The 24493-nt window shown below is 37.7% G+C and overlaps 1 protein-coding gene across 5 annotated transcripts; it reads left to right on the forward strand.

Moving 5' to 3' along the window:
- Window positions 1–3737: 3737 nt before the first annotated feature.
- Window positions 3738–24059, forward strand: LOC124776447 (clavesin-2-like). Of its 5 annotated transcripts, none has more exons than XM_047251453.1 (5): window positions 3738–3776; window positions 4309–4471; window positions 4667–4871; window positions 17282–17405; window positions 22598–24059. In XM_047251453.1, the coding sequence occupies exons 2-5, from the start codon at window positions 4327–4329 to the stop codon at window positions 22796–22798; spliced, it is 675 nt and encodes a 224-aa protein (XP_047107409.1). In that variant the 5' UTR covers window positions 3738–3776; window positions 4309–4326; the 3' UTR covers window positions 22799–24059. The 5 variants fall into 5 exon arrangements, with proteins under 5 accessions (XP_047107409.1, XP_047107405.1, XP_047107408.1 ...); XM_047251449.1 differs by having other exon boundaries at window positions 17282–17618; window positions 22598–24057; XM_047251452.1 differs by having other exon boundaries at window positions 3764–3787; window positions 17282–17618; window positions 22598–24057.
- The last annotated feature ends 434 nt before the right edge of the window (window positions 24060–24493 follow it).

Consider the following 24493-nt stretch of genomic DNA (forward strand, 5'->3'; position numbering starts at 1 on the left):
CAAAAATTTAAACTTTAACTAGTCGCAATAATTCAAATCTTAAAGTATAAAAACTCAACTTGTATATGTTTGTGCCCACAAAACTCGAAAACTAGAACTAATCGGTCAATCGACTTAAAATTTTGAAATAACATTGTATTTAAACATATATGTATTTTTATATACCTACTTTTGAATATATATGGGATACATCCAAAAGAATCATCCAATTTCTAAAAAATCATAACTGTTATGTTATTTGCGAAATGTGTGTGAACCATGTACTGCTGGAAAGAGCAAACTCTCGAGTTTTATGTGGTTCCCACTTGGTAGCAGCTGTATGCACCCACTTCATTTCTAATGAAAATTGTGTCAGGACAACAAAAATCGTTCTGTGTTCTACATTTTGCACAGTACAGATCAGTAATAACTGTTCAGCATGTCTTTCGTACTAGGTATGGTGTGGATCCTCCAACAGCACAAAGCATTATACTATGGCATGAACAACTCTGACAAGCAGGTTGAGTGTCTGACACTGATGTCAAACACATCTGACGTAGTTTCACAAGGAGTCCACAGAAATCCATTTACCATGCAGGTCAACATGTTACTGATATCCGTTTAACATGTGCTGCGTTGATGTTTAATCATGAAACAATACAAAATTTAGCTACAGCAAGGTCTTCATGAAGGTGACAAACAATAATGTGTGGCGTTCTGTAATTTCGTTCTTGGCAAGGTGGAGGATGACAGTTTTCTTCCCTTCTAAGTGTTCAGTGATGAGGCAAGATTCCATTTAAATCAGAAGGTGAACCGTCATAATGGGAGAATATGGGGTACAGAACAACCACATGAAGTTGTACAACATGAGAGATGAGAGGCGCTCTCCAAAATTTGATGTGTTTCATGCTGTTTCACGGGAAAAGGTGTATGGTCCATTTTTCTTTGCAGAGAACATTTTTACAGGAAGCACATATCTCAATATGCTTGAGAACTTTCTTTTCTCACAGCTCGAGACTGATTCAAATGACTTCATTTGCCAACAGGATGGGGCGCCGCCACACTCACATCTGGAAGTGTGGGAATTTTTAAAACAAAGAATTACTGATTAGATGGATCAGTCACACTGGACCAAATTATTCAGCCTTACATTACTGGCCTCCGGTGTCACCAGGCCTGACTATGTGATTATTTCATGTGGGCTTTTATAAAAGACTCTGTTCATGTGCCTCCATTACAACAACAATGAATGAACTGAGACATCACAAACAACAGCTGTGGAAGCTGTAACTCAAGACATGCTCTCTGCAGTGTGGGAACAATCCGAATACTGCCCTGATATATGCTGTGTGTCTCAAGAGAGGCATACTGAACGCCTATGAAAAGGTATGAAAAAACGATGTGAGTTTCTGATTCATCAAAAAACAAAATTTATTGTGTATGTTTATTAAATTCAGAAATACAGATGTGCCAAATCGGATGATTCTTTTTGATACACCATGTATAATCCATAAATAAATATATAATATATAAATGCAAAATGATTGTACAAAAACTTTCGAAAAGTTCTTGATCGATTTACAGTCCATTTTTGCATGATACTCTAATAGTCTATAAAGTTTATATTTTTAACATATATAATATATAAGTATGTATTTAATATATACAGGGGAATGTTGTTACCAAAACTCTAAAACGTTCTTGACAGATTTACTTAAAATTTTACACAATTCACAGATAGTAAGCTATGTAATTTTTAATATATAAAATATATCAATAAATATGTAAACATAGATGGGAAACTTCAATGGGTAACCACAATCTCAAAAATTACTTGACTAATTTACTTCAAAGTTTTACTCATTACTCTAATATATGATTGATAAATAAGGATATACGTATTCTTAATATATATGATATATAATTTAATATGAAATATGCAATAGTTAAATGTTGTTAACAAAATTCTCACATTAAACATTCAGACTGACATAGACTATATATCCTTAAACAACAATGTACAGATTTTCTGTTAAAAAAACTGTGGGAAATAAAATGCTTTGCTGTAAAAGTGTGCAGTTTACTATCCTTTGAATGAAATCAGGTTTAACTGTGATAGTGGGGCATTTGAACCATTACACAAATTGTTTCTCCAATCTATATTCTTTCTCATCATACATAGTTTTAAACATAAATAGTATACATTACAATGATTTGTTCAAAAGTTTTGATGATGTTAGCCATATCAATAGTAACAAGTGATCGCGACTTCGACTTCGCACCTTACACTAGTTGTTGCCATGACCACTTTGGCCATCTTAGCACACTTCTATCCTGAACCAAATTCCCAGCTTGTTACTCACTATTGACATACTGACACCGACCCATGAAACTCTTACTTGCACGCCCTGATATAAGAGATCGGCCATCTGGGCATGGTGTGCATCCACACTGAAGTAACTGATCTTTGGTCGTCATTACCTTATTTTACACACATAAATGCACACCCACATATATAAGAACAGTTTGCTGTTGTTTTTGTCCTCGTAGATGGCCATCACAGGAAACAGGAAAGATGTAATTCTGGTTGATTGGTTTATGATTAATGATTAGAAAATTACTACAGAATCAAAGAGAGGGATGATATGGGGATCGACAGAGGGGTGTAAGGAAATGGACCTAGGGAGCAGAAAGGAGGAGGTGGACAGGTAAAAGGGGGAATGAGAAGATGGATAGACAGAAAGGGAGGAGAAGAAGATGGAGAGAGGGAGGGGGGAGGACGAGATAGACAGAGAGAGGCGACTAGAGGAGGTAATGGACAAACAGGAGGAAATGGGCATGACAGAGTGAAGAAGCAGATTAGAACATACATCCTCTTTCCATTGCTATTACAAACGTGTGCTTTCTCTTTTCTTTCTTTCCCATTTAACCAGATTGAGCCGCAGCAAAACTTGGTTGGAAACAGCTGTAAAAAAAATACTTTACTTGTCTTCACGAAAGTATTCTTCAGGGCAGTTATGTATTACAGCTTTGTGTCCGGCATTATTTCACTCAATGCCTGTTTTGACATTGCTGTCAAAAAATCTAAATGTCTATAATTTCTTTCCATCGCCAGCAACAGCAATACCGCTATCAGCCGCTGACGTGACGAAATTACTCTCTTCATACAAGTATTTTGCAGCATCATATGAGTTATGAGCGGCAACAAATATTTACAGGCTACGTCTCCACATCCATTCGCAAATAATTACGCCAGTCATCGGTTCGGCCGTGAAACTCGCGCTGAAAGTTAATATGTAGGAAATGCTGTCATCTAAGGAGCCACTCCCTTGACCATTTCGATCGTTCTTAGGCACTTTGTTAACTTTTTAAATGTGCACAGTAGTTGCGAAAACTGACCACAGCAGAAATGCCCTGTATTATTTTTCGAGAGCGAGTACCTGCTGAAAGTTCATCCGTAAATCGAGAAATAGGTGCCAGCAGCAGATACAAACGACAGTCTTGGACTGTATCGAAACCGTCGTGTGAACGCACAGTAACCAGAACATTCTCTTTGCATGCACTAACTTTTGCGCAGATAAGTCGTTGCATGTGGTTCGCTGAAATGTAGCGGATACTTCAGATATCTGACACTAATTTGATAAAACATACCTAAAATAAATAATTTTAAACAAGACATTTATACCGTATCTAGTTTGTCCATGCCTAATTTTGGAAATTTGTGGTAATTAAGGTTACAACATCTCTGCTTTGCTCCACAGGTGTTTAAAGCGTGTATCTGTGGTCATTGGTTCCAGGTGTGTGACAAGTAAATATTTTTGTTTCAACGTAGAATTATTGATGTGGGCTCTGTCAGCGTGCTAACTATCGTATTTCGAGACTGACAGTTCACTGACTTATGTAAACTTTGTCGCAATGATGATGTTTTCGGTTACTGATAAACGTGGAGAAGGGCTGTCAGTTTCAGTGCGTGATGTTCCAAATGAATGGTTTCTCACTGCCATTCTTCCTTTTGGGACGCAATTTACAATACCATCGGAGTTCCCAAGATTACTGCATTTGCAACAGCCTGCGAGTCGAAATAATCTATTAGTAAACTGGACTAGTGCGTTAGTTTAAGACAAAAGTTACTACATGAGCATTTAAGAAAAACGAATTACTGGGCAAAGGAGGTTACTGCGACATCGCTGCTTTGAATTTCAGTGTTTGTTATATACACTTTTTGTAACGAAATAGAGATTGATAACCATAGATCAATGAATTCATTTCAGCATGCCACTATTGACATTCTCATCACAAGGGATTGAAGATTTGAATTTTTTTTTGCAGACTTGAAGCGGGGATGAAATGGCCGAATACTCGGAGTATATTTGCAGAACAAATACCTTAAGCAGTCCGGCATACCTTGGTTGTGAGGATAACTCAAGGCAGCCATGTGGTAAAGGGGCAATAAATGCTGTACGACAATTGATTCTTAAGAGCCCAACCATAGGTTCGTATTCTGAACTAACTGTATTTTGCCATGGTAATTCTTTTTCAGTTGTATGCGCCTCGGAAAAAAAATTACATGTCTAATCTTAGCAGAGATATTGTAGAATTATGTTTTGTGCTTGATTCTGATGTGGCTATTTCTGTGTATAAATTGCTGAAAAATAAAAACACTAAATTCAAGTATTTATTCCCCCAGGTAGTACACGCACAGATGATGAGTTTCTTTTACGTTTCCTTCGTGCACGCAAATGTAATGTACCAGATGCCTTTGAGCTTCTGTGCAACTATTGCAGCTATAGACAACAAAACAGCAGCTTATTTGAGAAATTTGGACCTGCAGACACAGCTCTCCAGCAGGCTCTCCGTGATGGGTTTCCTGGAGTATTACCTCAAAGAGACAGGTATGTTGTTTGGTCATGATGAAACCTAGTTAATTGAATCTTAACAAATTTTCCAGTGGATTGCAATCTTCATTTAAATGCTCGGCTAACTTTAAAAATGGGGTATGTGCTACTATACCATTTTATCCTCAAGATCTCTGTTGTGATGCATAGGGGATTGTAGTATATTCTTAGAACCAGCATTTAATGCCAGTTCTTGAAGCTCTGATAACAGATTTTTCCAGGGTAGGTTATGTCTACCTTCAAGAGTCTTCCAGTCCAGTTCCTACAGTATCTCTGTGACACCTTCCCACAGATCAAACAAACCTGTGACCATTCATGCTACCCTTCTCTGTATACGTTCAGTATCCCCTGTCAGTCCTATTTGGTAAGGGTCCCACACACTGGAGCTGTATTCTAGAATTGGTTGCACAAGTGATACGTAAACAGTCTCCATTGTAGTCTGATTGCACGTCCCCAGTATTTTACCAATAAACCAAAGTCTACCATCTGCTTTACCTCAACTGGACCTATGTGATTATTCCTTTTCGTCTCTTTATAAAGAGTGACACTCAGGTATTTGTATGAGTTGGCCAAATCCTACAGCGACTTATTGATATTATAGTCAATTTTTTCATTTTATGAAGTGCGCAATTTTACATTTCTTAACATTTAAAGCAAGTTGTCAATCTTTTCACCATTTTGAAATCTTATCGAGATGTGACTGAGTGTGCTTAGCACTTCATTATAGATAACTGCATCACCTCCAAAAAGTTTGAGGTTACTATTAATATACAACTCTAACAGCAAGGGTCCCAACACACTTCCCTGGGACACACTGACAATGATTCTCCATCCAAGATAACATCCTGCGTCCTCCCTACCAATAAGTCTTCAGTACAGTCACATATTTCATTTGATACTCATATATGATAATACTTTTGACAAGAAGCATAGGTGTGGTACTGAGTCAAGTGCTTTTAGGGGGACAACAGAAGTGCCCGATCCCACCTGTTGGCTTTGACCCGTGATGTAAGAGTGTTGTGGTGTGTGACGTCATGACGGCACGGAGTTTGGTGTGTGGTGTGTTTGTAGATGTCTTCGTGTTGTGTTTAGGGCTTTCGTTTGTGTGGTGTAATGGGCTCAATTTGGTCTTGCTCATTATACAGATTTGTTCCGGTGCTGGCTGTGTTTGTAGTGGAATTCGTTTCAGTGAGTAAACGATTTAGTGGTTTTGTGTGAAGGTTAATTTAGTGTTGTTCGCTATAGGTCATGTGATAATTTGAATAAATTAATCGGTTGTTGTTTTTGTTCAGGAATGGATATGTAGGATAAAATTAATAGTGCGCATCTGCGTGAAATGATGGGAAATACCGTGCTGGAGCTGATAAAGTTTTTACACCGGTTTGGGTTACTTGCCAAGATCGTGAAGTGCTCCATTTGTGGGCAAGAAATGAATTTGGCTAAAGTTCTGGTGTCTCGGACCAGGGACAATAGAGGGGATGTGGGGGGCTGTTAAGTCAGTTCTTGGGAGGGGGAAGAGGCGCTCTTCCAACCTTCAGTCTCATTTAGATGAGTACTGTTGGCAGAAGAGTGTCCCTGAGGGCTATTGTGTTTTTCGGGTTTTTTTAAGGGCTGTAAGTAAAATGTATAGCCCGAAAGTGGGTGGTTTGGGTGGGTGGCTGCAGCTCAGGGTGGGTGGGTGGTTTATTTCATGTTAATGTTTGTGGGTGGGGGGGGGGGTGTTGGTTTGTGTTTTAGTTGTGGAGGATCTATTTTGTTGAGTTGTAGTGTGTGATTGAGAATTTTTTATGACGCATTTGGTTTTTGTGTATGAGTTTTTTTTTATTTTGGGGTGAGAGGGGAGGTTGGGTTGGTTGGGGGGGGGGTCGGGTCTTTCTTTTGGTTGATTATTTTTTCGTGTGTGTGTGATTGTGGTGGCCAACCTAGTTTGTGGCGCCGGAACTTTTTTGTGGTTAGTTTTTAATTTTTTGTTTTCAATGTATATGTTGTGTGTTGGGTCGAGGGAAGTGTTTTTTTACAATGTATGGTTGTGGCTGTTGGTATTGGTAACTGGGAGATGTTTTTGAGCTATATAGATCAAGGGAAGTGTTCAATCCTAATTTATGGGATCGGGAGCTGCTGTTGAGCTATATAGGCCAATGGAAGTGTCCGATTCCAGTTGATATTGTGTTTAGTGGAATTTGAAAAGTTTTGTTTTGTCGTTTTTTTTTTTTTTTGTATGGGGATGGGTGTGTAAATTTGTTTATATTTAGTTTGTCCCCACCCAAAAACCCCCAATTTCCCGCACTTGTCCCGTTAGTGTCATTAGGCTTTTTGTGGAACGTGTGTGTGTTTGTTTTTCGATATATTTTCGTCTTTATAATGTTTACGTAATGACTTTATATGCGCCATATTGGAATCGTGGTTTTTGGTCATTTCCGCCATATTCGTGACGTCATGGGTCAAAGCAGACGGGTGGGATCGGATGCTTCCGTATTTCCCATTTTGGAAATCAAGAAATAATGCATCTACCTAGCTGCCTTGATCCAAAGCTTTAAGTTTGTCATGTGAGAAAAGTGGCCTTACTTCAACGTATGCAGTACTGTAAGTGAGCACTGACTGTCATGTAGGCCTATGTGGAAAGACCCCTGACACTACCGAAAGATGTTGGAAATGAAGGCATTTTGTGTGACAAAGTATGCACTGTATTTTGATTTTATACAGGCCTGTGCATTCGGAACTCATGTTCTTGGACGCTAAGAGACTGCGTTAACTGAACCACACTTACCCAAATGTGGCTGAGACGATGATTCACGATATTGTTGAATTGGTTGGCCCCCCTTGACATGTGCACTGCTGAGACATATGTATTGTTACAAAAAAAGGATTATCAAGTAGAAATGTAGACGATAATTTATTTAAGCATAAGGATGTATACCAAATTAAATTAAGCAACTAGTTCAGCACTTTAGGAAATTTGAAATTGTGCAGGGATAAGCAAAAGGAGAAATATTTAACAGGAGATTTGAAACGTACTGATTCCTTTCATCTCCTTTGACACATAACATCATCAAGATAGTGGACATCTATATTTCAGTCGTATTCAGTGTGCAACCACATCACTCATTATACGCAAGTAAAAACACACAAAATATTTAACTTAAGCAATAAAATGAAACAAACGGGGCAGCCACCAGAAGTAGAATGTTGTGAGCATGGAAAAATGAAATGTATGACAATAAGAATCATGACACCACTCCAAAACAAATATGAACCAAAAAACTTCCACCAGCCCACATCAGAACATGCACCCTCCACAAACAAGCAGCCACCTGTGCTCCTTTCGGACAATCCCCTCTCCGACTATTAGCTATCCCAAACTGAAATTCATCAATTTCCAGAGCTACAAGCTCCTCCCCCCCCCCCCCCCCCCCTCCTGTGCTTAATTGCACTCAGAAGCAAATAAGATTACAGTAACACAAACAGTACGTCAACAACACAAATCTTGCAAGCCAGGCTAGATTTCTCAAACCAGGAACTGCTCCTAATCGATATCCAATCATTAAAGCGATGACATCTCCTCATATACAGATCTCTGGTTTGAGAAAGGAAATGTAGTTAACTTGATAAGCTTCCCACACTGGCAGTACCGAACACACCCAGGGAACAAAACAACTAACTGTAAAAACTTGATGGCACCAGCCATATCATCCCACATGCAGCAATTAACCTCTCACCGATAAATTTAAGAGTTAGATCCATACCTAGAAACTAATACCAAATACAAAAAATGAAATTTAACAAATGAACAAATTTCAAATGACAGACTAAGAGCTAAAAATTGAAAACAAATTAGTAGCTAATAATTACCAAAGTTAAAAATAAATGACAGGCCAACAACCACCGCCAAAAACATGATTTACAATACCAGAAAAATCCAGTACAGCTCTACCATTACTCAGAAACAAATTGCGAAAACAAACATCCATCATTGGAGTGCGCCACCTCTTACTTTAACATGCCCTCTACAGTTCACAATCTGTTGCAAACATGCTGCATCTCCATAATGTCACACAGCACTGTTACATCATGGGCCAAAGCCAATAACTGGAAACGGAGCAGTTAGTTGAGTTCATTATGCAAATAGCAAAAGATTTTACAGGTGCTAAGAAAGCAAAAGAAATGGAAAATCTCAAAAGGAACAGTGCAGCTACTGAAAGGAAGACTATGCTTTGATCTGAATGATGATGGAAATACAGGAGAATACGTTGAATTGAAAACTATTTGGAAATTTCTTCAGGATAGTCTGAGGACCTATTACAAAAATTTGCTACCATAAGATGAAAAAAAAGAAAGACTCTTTTAAGAAAACAAAACAGAAAATTATACTGAGTTGATATCACACTCTTGTCAGTTAAGACTGCCATGTGGCATTGTATTAAAGAAAAGCAGAAATTGTACAAGCACTTAACCTTGCCCAAAATGTTGCTTTTGTTATGAATGCTATTTGTATAAACATAAGATTTCTTTAATTGTTTGAAAAGTTGGTTCAGAAGTACACAAAACTAGTAAGTACATTCTGGAAGTAATGACAGATGAGATGCAACAGCTTTTTAATGGAAAGATACTTAGGAATTTCAGTAGAAATTGCTAAAGCTGTAGACAAAACATTATAATAGAGACTCACAAAATGGTTTGCAGGAGAGGATAATTCTCTAAAACTGGAACAATCTTAACAGGTCAATGTCCTCTCTGAATGTTGAAGATATTCACCAACACTGTAGAAAAAAATAAGATTTTAATCAGGCTTAGAAAAAAGTTGCCATTTGCCAGATACATACAACACAATGAATCATTGTCAAATCATGAATGAAATTATAGAGCAAACTAATGGGTATGAATTTGTCTGTGATTTATACAATTTGATAAAGCTATTGATTAAATTTCATCACTATCAGTACTAAGAAAACCTGAGAAGCAACTTATTGATTCAACTTACTCTAGTACACTGAAGAATATATACACCAGTGCTACTGTTTCCATGAGATTTGATCAGGGTACTGAGAATTTCAGGAGTGAAAAAAAGTCAGTCAAGGAGAGTCCCTATGAAGAAAATTATTTTGTGCAGGCCTAGAGGCAGTATTCCAATCCATACACTGGTAAGAAATAATGAGTGTTAATGGTACATTACTCATCTGTATTTTGCTTATGACATTGGACTGTTTGCCTCTACTGCTTGTAAACTTCAAGAACTTATTGGAGAAAACTTGAAAATCTATCCAAAAATCTGTTTTATACAGACGTGTTCAAATTATTAGACTAAACGATTATTTTTGATACTCTTAAGTTTTCTGGTGTACAAATAGGAAAGAAAAGTGTAATAATTGATTTGTTTTAATGGTTTGATTGTGCAACGAAATTTCCCTTCCAAGCAACTCACAGATCATTTAATTTTTCACAGTTGGTAACATTTGTCATCTTCACTCCAAATCATGTTGATGTGGTTATAGGAAAGACAAAAAGATGTTTCACCTCAGAAAGTTTTAGCTGCTGTAGCACTTCTCGCTGAAAATTATTATCTACAACGAGAAATTGCTGACAGAATGATAATATTTACAGAAAAGTGTCAGCAGAATCAAACTTTCAGTGCAGAAAGGTGGTGAATACAAGACAAACAGGAAAGGAAAATGTGGATGTAAAAGAAAAATCAGTCCTAGAACAATGAGAAGACTTACAAACATGGCAACAATGGACCATAAACTTACTTCTACAGATATGAGCCATCAGCTGAAAGGTTTGGATGTTGAAGTTTCACCTGTGACGAGGAGAGGGCTATTTGAATGTGGTTTAAAGGCATGCTGACCAAGGGGGGGAAAACCACCAGCCATGAAAACCAAAAGATTGTAGTGCGTTAAACAACTTCAGGAGTGGACAAGAGAGGACTGGGCTAAGGTATGTGCAATGATATGGTAAATTAATTGATCTCTAAAATTTGGAGTTTTGTCTTCAAATTGTGATGTTTTATTGATACTGAAGAAATGTACATTTGAATTTTGGGACTGTTGAGGTCTCCTATGCTATTATTTCCAGCTTTCCTAACTTGCAGTTTTGTACACATGCTTTAGTTATGCTTCAGTGATGAATCTGTATTCACTGTGATGGGAGAAAGCAGCCAGTATGTTCGTTGCAGACCTGGAGAACAGTTCAAAGCTGAGTGTGTGCAGCATCCAACTTCTGTTATGGTTTGGAGTGTGATGTCCATGAAAAGTCCTTGTAGATTAGACAATGAAGCAAGAACAATATAAAGAAATCCTTGAAAAGGAACTTTTCCCCCAAATAAATGAGTGGTTTCCTAATAAAGATGCCATTTTTATGCATGGGGGGGGGGGGGCACCTTGCCACAAAGCCAACAGTGCTTCCAAGTACTTGGAAGAACATCAACTGAAAGTGTTGCCCTGGCCAGGGAATAGCCCTGATATAAACCCAATTGAAAATTTATGGGCTATTGTGAAAGAGAGAATAAGGAAATTTACAATAACCACCAAACAAGATCTCATGGGGAAACTAGAGGAAATCTGGTACCATGACAATGATACTGAAATATCGTGTGAAAAGTTAATAAAACTATGCCAAACAGGATAAAAATGTTGATTAAGAACAAAGGCATGCATACAAACTATTGAATGTACATATATAATCCGTATGTGGATGTAAATGTATAATAAATGTAAAGTTTTGGAAAAAATGTCTTTTGTCTTGTAATTTGAACACATGTGTAAATATATAATTTACACATAAAAAGTGCAAATTAGTGACAAGATCGTAAAATCATTTAAACACAGTGACTGAATTGGCTAATGGAATGAACAGAAGAATAAAAATCGAATAAAAAGTTCTTGGTTTACTTGCCGTGTCAAACTTGGAAAAAATCCCAAGCTTTCAATGATTGTATCCATCGTCATTATCAGGGACTTACTCTTACTTTCGTGACACTGGCAAGGCTCCTACTTTTATGCTCAGAGGAGCATGTCATCACTTGGGTCACGTCATGGTGACGTATGCTGTGCATACAGAGGTAGCGCCTGCTGCATCCGTATGTTTGAGCATTCTAGCCAGCATTGTGTGCATTGCTGTCACTTGCATCGGGCAGTAAACTAAAAGATGTCGTCTTCTGTGCTCTTTCTTTATCAGGTTCATGCTTCCATGCATTGCAAAGTGCACATCCAGTGTCTCTCTCTCTCTCTCTCTCTCTCTCTCTCTCTCTCTCTCTCTCTCTCTCTCTCTCTCGTCGTAACCTGATATGGATCGCAATGTAGTTAATTTGAATCTCACAATCAGATTGGAGATGGTGTGAGATTTGTGATCAAACGTTTCAGGCACATGAGTGATTATGTGAATAGGTCAGATGGCAACAAGGGTCAAGCTGAGATTTTTCGGGTTTCTGTGGTTGGAGACTGTACAAAATGACTGATGTCAGGGTAAGAGGTAGATACGCTGTCAACCAGAAAATGAGATTCTGGATTGGCTTCTAGTCTACTTTGCACCTAACCAACCAGCTAACAAACTGTTAATACTTCTTTATATGTTTACTTGAATATGCCAAAGAGTGCATACACTGGTTTATCACTTGAGTCTTAAGACCCAGTTAACATACATATAAAAAACAGATGAGACTTGTACTTTAATACTACTATGAGATGCTGTAACCAACTGCTGGAAAAATGGCTACATCAGTCTAACACACTATCAGGGGTAGGCTACGCTAAGTCTAACGATGGATTAACAATGGTATTCCAAACCGTGAATCATGGATTGAACCATGTGATCCAGTTACACATTACACTGGAAATGACAACCAAATATATGCACATATAGGCGAGTGTAAAAATTAATCCACCAAACTTAGTCCAGAAGTATGCATAGGCAAGTTTTACAAGCTTAATTGATTGTAATTATCACTTACATATTACCTGCTGTTGGCTGGTGATCATCCAAGGTGCTGGTCGATGGCCATCGGTTCGAACTTTGCTGCAGGCTGGAACCCTGCCCTTCTAGTTGATTGGTGGCCTCTGTATGCTACATTTGGGCGTGTTTGCTTGCAGATGGTGTGTGTGTGCATAACTTTTTGCATCCAATTTGCAGTCAGCTAGATGGAATCAGCAATGTCACACCAAACTGGCAAAAGTGACTGGCACTACCAGTCTCAATCTAAGTTATCAGGTTTACTGCTAATATTCGTATGTTGATTTTTTTTTTCTCTGGCTACTGTTCATTATCCAGTCAATACACTATTAAAGTTGTTTTCACACAGTCTAATTTCAACTGCTTTTCTGATCACAGAGCCCCATTTATTCACCAGTTTCAAGACAGGCACACTAAGCCCCTGATTATGACGACAGGAGCGATCATCAAAAGCTAAGGGAATTTCTTTTTGATATTATGTGGGCAAGTAAACCAAGAGCTTTTTATTCAAGGGTTCCATTCTGACAGACATCGTAGTCACGAAGGAATAAAAATTGTTTACAATGTGAGTGCAAATTCTAACTTACAACAGCAAAAAGTATTCAAAAACTAACAGTTAGTCAGTAAGTACTGAAGATATATATATATTTGTCAATCACTAGGTGAGAAGGAAAGAAATTGATCAGGAAACAGATTTGAGAGGAAAGTGCTATGATGACGATAATGATGTGTGTGTGTATAGGTGGCCTTTGTGCAGCAGTGGCATGTCAAGTGGCTGACAGTGATAATGTTGAGGCTGATTGTATTCCTACTCCACATTAATTTTTCTGTAGTGTTCTCTTTTTCCTGAATTAATTTAGTCATAAGTCAGGAAATATGTGTGCATTGGATGTACAGTTTCACGCTGCCACTGTTTGGCGGGGATTAATAGCTGATTAAGTACAGTATGTGATCGCTATGATGTTCTTCAAAGCACTGACCTTAATTTCAAACTTAGCGGATGTAAGATATTAGTGTCATAGGGGAAGTAACAGATATAAGAAACTGCGAAATTTGTTACAGTGCCATCTCTCATAAACATTGCCATCACAATAATTTAATTTCATACCCTTTTTAACTTCTGTGATAACAATGTACTATCCATGTTTATTTGGTGTATTAGATTGTTGTGTTCACTTCTACATCAACACTCCTCATGTAACCATGCAGTGTGTGGCAAGAGTTAATGTGGGTACTTCTATCATTTCTCACTTTTTCTGTTCCATGCACAAATGGTTTGTGGAGGCATGACTTTTGCTGTGCTTCCATATGAGCTTCAATTTGTCTAATATTACTGCTGTAGTCATTGTGCTAGACACGTATTGGATGAAGTAATATGTTGTAGTACTCTTTATGAATTTGCGCTCTCTGAATATTAACAATAGTCATCCCATTGATGCTATACCTCCCTTATAGCATCTGCCACCAGAGTTAGCTGTGGGTCTCTGCGACATTTTCACACGTACTAACCGAACCTCTGATGAAACATGCTGCTCGTTTTGATCTTCTGCTGTGTTAATCCTTTTCTCATAAAGGCCCATACAAACAAAGAATACTCAAGAATAATTTGAATGAGGGTTTTGTAAGCTCATTACTGTAGGATTCCTCCAATGAACCTCGGTCCGGATTTTACTTTTTGTGCAACTAGTTTCATGCTGACGACTACATTAGGTTCCCCAGGAAACACCCCTAGATATTTTATCACTATTACTGTTTCTCGTAATAGATCACCAGTTGTGTTATTGAACAATAATGGATCTCTCTGCCTCCTTATAACAACACATTACATTTTTTTAATTTTGTGGATTATCTTCCTGTCATGACACAAAGTGTAGATCCTCTGCAGGTCTGCGTACATTTTGTTATAGTTTTCTTGATTATGTGACTTTCCCATATGGCACAGCATTACTTGTGAACAGCTTCATAGAATGCCTGAAATTGCCCACCAGGCAATATCATGAAGAGTAATAACCCTACAACACTCATTTGGAGCATGTCTGAAACTACTTTGAAACCTGGAAATGTCTCCTCATGAAGAACAGCATGCTGAATTCTATATGATAAGAAGTCCTCAGTATAATGAAAGAGGAGTCCATTATTCTGTAAGCTTCTGGAAGTCAGGAAGCATGATTAGAATCTGATCGCCACTGGCGGTTGCCTTTTGAATGTCATGAATGAGAGTGACTTGTGTTTCACAGAATCATTGTGTGCATTAACACATGCCAATTCCTTCAAAGGTGCATAAAACTTATTTCATGTTTTCTGCAGCAGACTTACTTCAGTGATGTAGGCCTACAGTTATACACATCCATCTGATGACCTTATAAACAGGAATGGTCTGCATTGTTTTCAACCACTTGGAATACTTCATCACTCCTGCACCCTATGATAATCAGCTTCTTCAAGCTGAGCAAGTTCTCAAGTTCTCTTATTTAATCAGTGTTAAGTCATAAAGGTACCTCATAAGGTCCATTCACCTTCCTTGTGTTGAATGATTTTAGTATAAAATACCATGCCCAAGTGTTACTCTGTTTTGTTCTGCTCATTTACAGGAAGAAAATAATTCAGAAGTTTAAAACTCCAACAACTCTATAATTATGTGGAACACATCACCAGCGGAGTCATGTAAACACAATGAGATAAAACAGCAGTCATCATTAAATGGCTGCATAATTATTTGCACATTAAGCTCTAAATTTAGCAGCTGCTGTGCAATTTTTCTAATCTTACTCCATTCCTTTGTAGTTGACACAACAGATAGTGCAGCATTTGAAGCAAATCTATCAGCATAAATGACACAGCATATAATATGCATATTACAATGCATTAATCTACACACACACACACACACACACACACACACAATTATACTTACATATTTCATAATTATTTTTCCTTTTGGATAATTGGACATTATTTTTAGAAATAGTTCAGAAGATGGTCTCGTTAACTTGCTGATACATGTCCGTGTCATGTATTTACTCATGACATTGGTGTACAGGGATTACCTAGAACACAGACATAAAAATAGAGCTGTTCCATTGTATTTCTTAATTTCTACTAATTTGTGGCACAACTTGACTAGAAGAAGGGATCGGTTGGTAGGACATGTTTTGAGGCATCAAGGGATCACAAATTTAGCATTGGAGGGTAAAAATCGTAGAGGGAGACCAAGAGATGAATACACTAAGCAGATTCAGAAAGATGTAGGCTGCAGTAGGTACTGGGAGATGATGAAGATTGCACAGGATAGAGTAGCATGGAGAGCTGCATCAAACCAGTCTCAGGACTGAAGACCACAACAACAACAACTAATTTATTTTAAATTATAATGTAAAACATGTAATTCAAAGAAGAGTTTTAAGTATTTGTTATGTAAAATAATATTACGTTGTCAAAAAATGAAAAATCCAGGATGGAATAACAACAATATTACGAAAAGGGTAGATTGCTACTCATCATATAGCGGGGATGTTGAGTCGCAGATAGGCACAATGAAAAGACTATTAAACACATAAGCTTTCAGTCAGAAGACCTGAAGTAGGAAACACACACACACACACACACACACACACACACACACACACACACACACACACACACACACACACACACACACGACTGCTGTCTCTGGGTGCCAGGGCCAATTGTGCATGATGGGAGAAGCATTGTGGGTGATAAGGGTAAGGTGGAGGCTGTGATGGGGATGGTAAAGTACTGTTTGTGGGAGCATACAGGGGCGAGGTGGAGAGAGGGTAGGGGAGCTAGGTGCAGTCGGGAGGTTAGAAGGGGGGGGGGGGGCGTGAGCGGAAAAGAAGAGAAGTAAAAATACTGCAGGTGCACTTGTGGAATAGAAGTCTGTGGTGTAAGAACAAGGAAGGGGATGGTGTGTGAAGGACAATGACTAACAAATATGTAGTTGGTATCTGTTCTTCCAGACATGTCCAAAAGAACAGATACCATTGGTGATCTTGCAGCTCTCAAAGAATGAAATTACAATGAAATCCAGACCATTAGGTGCTTACAGGTGTTAATAAATATCAATGGGGACAGTTGAAAAGGTGTGCTCCGACCAGGACTCGAAGCCGAGGATCTCCTGCTTACATGGCAGACAGTCTGTCCAACTGAGCCACCAAGGACACAGAGGACAGTGCGACTGCAGGGACTTATCTCTGGCACACTCCCCGTGAGACCCACAGTTCCAACTTACAGACCACACACTACATTTGCAGTGCCCGTGCTCACTATACTCATTAAAGCTTACAGGTTTAACAATCTTTTTGTTGTGCCTATCTGCAATTCAACATCTCCACTATATGGGAAGTAGCAGTATATCCTTTTCATAATATTTCATTTGCCGGACAGATACAGTCCTTAATACACAAAATTAACAGTTATTAATGGTTTGAACTTTTTGTGTTTTACAGGAGAGGAAGAAGAGTTCTTGTGATTTTTGCTGCTAATTGGGATCCCTCTTCATATGATTTGCTTACAATATATAAAGCAATTCTTTACTCTCTGGAAAAACTTATTGAATTGCCACGAAATCAAGTAAGTGGCTTTATCTTCATTGTCGACTGGAGTGGATTTTCATTCAGTCAGTCATCCAAGCTGAATCCCCGTGTTTTAAAGCTAATGATAAATGGCTTACAAGACTGCTTCCCAGCAAGATTCAAAGGGGTTCATTTTATAAACCAGCCATGGTATGTCGAGGCCGCACTGACAGTTATCCGTCCATTTCTGAAAGAAAAGACAAGAGAAAAAGTAAGTATGCAACATATCTAATTAGACTGATTTCACACATTTTTTATGCTTCCTATAAATTCTAGATTGGTAGGCGTTGACAGCAGTTGGTAGGCATAATTGCTGTGACTTGTTATTTGCTCTGATTTTTTTATAATTTGTAATATAAATAAGCTGTAAACGAGGATGCATACCCACAAGTGTTGTTGCTTGATGTGAGACAGAAAAAAATTACTGTTCTGTTTTGACTTTGTCTTAAGCCATGTTTACCAGTTAGTTTTATTTTAATTGTATCCAGACCAAACATACTTATCCAAGTGGTCAGTCGATAACCATAAATGTAGAACTGTATATCACTTACAAACTTTACTGCCATGACATTGAGCAGCAAGTATGATTAGATTTACGTGAACTATTGAGAAGAATGGGAAAGATATCCAAAGAAGAATTTTGGTCCAGAGCATTATTCTACCCTTAAATGATTGGTGTATCTGCTTATCATCTAAATAAATGACGATGTATTTCAGATAGTAGACAGGAATTCTAGAGGCTCTCCTACATACATTCTCAGATTAAAACTGAACCCAGGCATGCTTCAATAAAGTTTGGTACCAAGCAAAAATCAGCATGTATTGTACTTACACTATAAAAGGACACAGAGCTGCTTTAATGTGATATCACTGGTGAACCTATTTTGAAACACACTGAAGCTGAAATTTTTAGAGATATTAGCACAGTCCACAGGAAGGCCTAATTGTGACAAGGTGGAATCATTTCAGTGAAGCCTTCGCCAGAATTAGATTTTGTACCAAATGTTGATCAACAAGCTTATCAGTGTGTCCAGGTAGAGGTACACAAAATGAAATAATGAAAGAACTCAACATTTTATGTTGTCGGGTAAATACACAATCAATAGACACTGTTCCACAATGTGATCCTCACCATTTCCTGAACAGCTGTGAGTTGTGTTTACTTTGCAGCAGGCATATGTTCTCCTCACAGTCAAAGTGTGGACACCAAAGTGAAAGGTGCAGTGTATGCTAAGGTTGGAAGAGTTAAAATCTGTAACACATTTTCAGTAGCATGCAAGAAGAGAGTGGGTCTTCCCACACACAAATTCATTTATCAGTGGGACAGAACCCTTCAAGGAACAGGAAAATTGATCTCCAATGCTGGAAAACGTGTTTCTACATATGTGAATAAAGAATCTGTGGAACATGTGTGCAAAGCATTTGCTAGGAGCTCAAGTAAATCCATTAGAAAAAATAATAGGGAACCAGCCATCCCCCATTTGACAGTGCATGACATTGTGCACAAACATCTCCAGGTGCGTGCTTACAAACTCCAACTTTTGTATCACCTTAAGTTCACAGGATCACCACAGATGGTGTGCTTTTGCTGTTGAAATGTTATATCACACGGGCAAAAGCAACTACTACTTTAGTGCAGTGTTGTTCAGCTATGAACCTACTTAACACATCTGCAGAAAAGTTAACTGACATAATTGTTGAATACAGGAAAGTGAGAATTTTGGCGAAGTGACTGAGAATGAAAGTGACTCACCCATTATCACACCTGCGCTTAGTGACAAAAGTATGATCATATGAGGTATCAATTTGTGACTGGATTGAGGAATTTTTGGTAGGGAGGACACAGTGTGTTATCTTGGATGAAGAGTCATCATCAGATGTAGAAGTAACTTTGGGTGTGCCCCAGGGAAGTGTGTTGGGACTCTTGCTGTTCATACTGTATATTAATAACCTTGCAGACAATATTAATAGTATAATCAAGCTTTTCACATATGATGTAATTATCTATATTGAAGTACTATCTGAAAGAAGCTGCATAAATATTCAGTCAGATCTTGATAAGATTTCGATGTGGTGCAGAGATTGGCAACTTGCTTTATACGTTCAAAAATGTAAAATTGTTCACATCACAAAACGAAACAAAAAATGTAGTATCCTATGACTATAATTGATACAAATACCTGAGTATAACACTTTGTAGGGATATGAAATGGAATGATCACATTGGTAGAATACCAGGGAAGTACAATCAGTCTACAATGGACATTGTTTACATATCACCCATGTGACCTGCTCTAGAATACTGCTCAGGTGTGTGGGACCTGTACCAAATAGGACTAATGCAAGATATTGAATGTATACAGACAAGGCCAGCATGAATGGTCACAAGGTTTGTTTAATCTGTGGGAGAGTGTCACAGAGATACTGAAGGACCTGAACTGGAAGACTCTTGAAAATAGTCATCAACTATTCCGAGAAAGTCTATTAACTCAGTTTCAAGAACCAACTTTAAATAGTTACTGTACAAACCCCTACTCACGTAGGGATCGTGAGCATAAGATTAGAATAATTAATGCATGCACAGAGGCATTCAGACAATAAATATAGGTATCTCCATGAGACTTTTCCTGAGCATTGGATCAGGAGAAGGATCTGATTGTGTGGTCCCTTCGGTCTCCCAATGTGTGTAAATAATAACAAAAACTGAATGGTCAAAATTATACAATAATACAAGCAAATCCATTCCAGTAAACATGGGTCTGCAAGCAAGTTGTTTGTGAAATAATTGTGGATGTGTTAGTTAGAAGCCACCATTGACTTCAGTATGAAACCTCCATCTAGTTGAGCTGAAATTTCCGTCATTGCCTACTTTATCAACATGTTACTATTTTCTGTTAAAGGAAGTGTTCTGATTGCTGTCCTCACATTTGAATGCAATACTGCTCTCTCTGCCACGAGGTAAGATTTATTTTAAACACACCCAAATCATTGCATAAATCTTGACAAGATTGTACAATCAGCTGCTCCAGTTCTCCAGACAAATCAATACAAGAGCTGTATACTTCACTTTTGAGATGGCTTCGACATAGAATCAAGTGGATTGAGATCAGGTTATCTTGGAGGCAAAGGTACAGGCCATGTTCAATGTATCTATGTTGGACTGTGTTGGTGTATTAGTTGTCATCTTACAGCAGCAGCAAAATATGCCTGTGCACCATTAGGCATATTCTACATTCCCCAACCTTGGCCTGTGGGTGAGATTTGACCCGAATTAGATGGGGAGATTGAATAGTTTACACATCAGATACATTTGTACTAACTAGGCCAATATTTCACATTAAAGTAGTGGCATCTCATAAACGCTTTCTCACAATTACTTCGCAAAAGGCTTATTTGCAGACCCATGTTTACTGCATCATTTTGGCTTATATTATCATGTAATTTCAGCTCAGTCAGTTTTCACCATTACTTATAGGGTGGCGCAAAAAAAATTTCCCCATTCATTTTTGAATAAGCATGTTACTGTTAAGACAATTTCAATGGAATGTATACTACCGTGGAAAATACTCTGCAGAGATTTGTTCTGCCTCAGTTCATGTCTTCTATGATTTCACTACAAGCTTGAAGAATAAGGCATACGAGCTGCATTAAATCATATGGACGCTTTAGGAAAATTATTTCCTTTAGTTACCCACAAAGGAAGAAGTCACATGGGTTGAGGTCTGGACTATTGGGGGACCAAAATTGTCTGTCATTATAATCTGAGTGAAATGACGTGCATCTCGAAATGCTTGTGTAAGAATTCCAACACAGTGTTTGTAGTATGCTGCCTTGCTCCATTTTGCATGAACCACTGCATGTTGAAGGGCAACACAGTAGCAAGAAGCTCTGGAACAAAGGTATTATGGAGTCTGCTCAAATAACATGCACTATTCACAGCTTCTTCAAAGAAAAAAGGTCCAATAAGTCCGTGCCTGGAAATTACGACCCACACTGTAATCCTTGGAGCATGAAGATGATGATCATGAAACAGTTGCAGATTATCAGTAGCTTCATGCAAGATGGAGAAAGGCCACATACTGCAAACACTGTGGTTGTTTGAGTTCGTTCTCTATCTTCCGCCAGCAGGCAAACAGTAGTCTCTGCTGCTTGTGTTCTGCAGTGAGCTTCTGAGCAGAGGTAGTCTTGTACAAGTACAAGGTCAGTTTTAAAAATCCATTGTACGGAGTGTCTGGATATGGCCAGTTGCACTGCTGCTTTTCTGCATGATGTGCCATGGCTTCTCTGGAGAACAACTAGTAGTACTTCAATAATCTCCAGCAAACAAACAGGCTTCAGCTGAAGTCGATTTGCTTCCAATATTTATCCTTCTCCTACAAATTGATCATAAAGCCTATGAACAGTTCTCTTGCAAGGAGTCTGCTGTGTATTAAACTGTTGTGAAAACCATCTCTGAGTTGCAATAGGACTTTTCATTTCATAAAAAACTAACAGAACTGTCGATCGCTGCTGCGCTGTTAGTTGCCCATTGTCATCCATGTTGTAAACACTAGTCTCCTAGCAATGGTATCATGGATTATGCATCATTTCATAACTCATTTGTTTCTCCAAGCTATATTGCTTCTGCTGGTGAGACAGTCAATGAGATATTTAATGTGTGCTATAAACTATGAATGAAACAAATGTTGACACATTTCGTGCGCCACCCTGTGTGATGTAACCTGTGTATCACTTTGTAACTCAGTAGGATTTACACAGAAAGATAGATTTAGAGAAGCTAAAAATGAAATATAATTACTTCGATGTACAAAATTATGTCATGTTATAAACTATTAAATGGTGTGCTAATGTACTAATAAAAGAAATATAAGTTGGTTATTATTTCTTGTATCTGTTGGGTGACAAATGTTTTCTGATCATGAAAGGCAATACAAGTCACAAGACAAACTAAATTATTTTGGCAACGAGTTAGCATACAAAATCACCAGTAAAGTATCCTTCTACAGCTATGCTATTGTTTTGAAATGGAGAGCTTTGACAGTGTACTGTCATTACGTTTAACTTTTCACGTGATAATACATTACAATTTAGGGAGGATTTGGATGAATATATCTGACAGATACATGAATAAAAAGTGACAAAGTTCTTTAATTATAATGTATATTTCATAAGTGTCTTCATTCTCAATAGATATATCTACACGGCAACAATATGAGTACACTACACGAGTGTATAGCACGAGATGTACTGCCAGCAGAGCTTGGAGGAGAAGGACCCTCGTACAATCAGCTCTCATGGGCAGACAAAGTTTTGGAGACTGAGGACAGCAGGACAGACAATAATACGGTTCAGCTGACTCCTCCCTTCAAAAGGAAGGAGAATTCTCGGTAGTTGGTGCCAGAGGATTTGTCAATAAAGCTTGCCAACATTCCACAAGTGTGTATGATTTTTATTAGTTGGTGGAGATGACAATTTTGGCTTGTATTATGATGTTATGGAGTGATCTCACTTTATTAAAAATGTTGTTATTTCAGTATTACAACTAGTCTTAATAAGTGTGTATGTGGATTTGTGATACTGTTCGCACAAATGAGCAACTTGTACAAATTGTATTTTTTTTATATTTATAAGAAAACATATTTTTCATAAAAGGATACTGTTTTTAAAAATGTGTTTTGGAAAAATTATATGATAAATATGTGAGTTTGTTTTGGCATAAAATGTTAAGGCAAGGACAGTTTCAGTATTCAATACACTAAAGAGCAGCTATCATATATTTTAAATTAGTGTTTCCTCAGTTGTGTGTCTAGTTGATCAGATGTATTTTGTGAATAAATTTTAACTATTTAAAAGGTTGTTGACAGTGAGTTTCATACTTTGACAAAAAATTTGCTAGACTTCACGGATTGCAATATTTTAGACATGATTTAGGGTTTCTAGAGTTGTATGATTTAAATTATGGTATTAATGAAAAATATTATAAAGACTTGAGAAAACCATGACTAAGGATGGGGTTGTGGGACAAATGTGGGATTATCTCTCGTTACCATTTTTCATTGGGAGGGTGAGGTCAAGGACCGGACAGTAGTAGTTGATCTTAACGGTATCAGAGGGGATTTGGTTGATAAAGAGATGTGACAGAGAAGAAAAAAACTAAATCTGTTATGTATGAAAATACAGAAAACAAACAGCCTGTTTTGCTAATCAACCAAAAAATGGTTATGTGGCAATGCATTGTCTGCCAGCCCAACAAGATTGTATATAATTTCTGTTAATTGTATATGAATTCCATCGAATTTATATGATTGTCACCAATATTCATGTTTCTACACAGAACTTAGTAAGGTATTTGTAAAATCCTTCACTTGAACATTTTGGACCTGTGAACATTGCAATTAGTACTAAGATGGACTATCTTTAAAAAATTTCCTTTGATGTTGTATCTTTGTATAGAGATTCTCTGAAGTCTGATCTTTGTATACAGACACTTTTGCTACTGTAGATGGGTTTCTTTTAGTGTTTTATGTCAAGTTGTGTGCTTCAAATTTTTGTTATTTATAAGAGTGATGCTTTAATTACACTGTTGTTTGTATCACTTACACCTATTAAATGACAAAGTAACCTAAATAATCTTGCCTGGTTCGATGACTGTTCTTACTTGGGGGGGAGGGGAGGGGGGGGGGACACTGGTGCCATTTGCTTGTGACTGGTTATACTCAATGCTGTATCACATTAAATTTACTTAAATATTTTGAAAAAAAAACTGACCTTCACTTAAATTTTTATCATTCTTTCATTCTAACCTTAAACACTTGTAAATGTTTTTAAATTGTTGCCTTTTCAAAACTTGTCAAAGAAAGGTCTAGTGAGTCTTCCAACGTATTATTTTGTTCATAGCTGTAGTTCAGCACTGCAGAATATTTCAACAAAGATAAAAAGTCGCTCATCAACTGCATAAGAAAACCTTCACTTAGTTCACTTCACCAGTTTAAACTGTCACCTTCAGAAGTGAAATAGGCTTAAATCTGTGGTAACCCAATGTCAAGATTAAAATTGGGCAGTAGTGTCCATTGCAACAGAATCAAT

The sequence above is a fragment of the Schistocerca piceifrons genome, chromosome 2 (genome assembly GCF_021461385.2).
Source record: "Schistocerca piceifrons isolate TAMUIC-IGC-003096 chromosome 2, iqSchPice1.1, whole genome shotgun sequence".
Taxonomy (NCBI): domain Eukaryota; kingdom Metazoa; phylum Arthropoda; class Insecta; order Orthoptera; family Acrididae; genus Schistocerca; species Schistocerca piceifrons.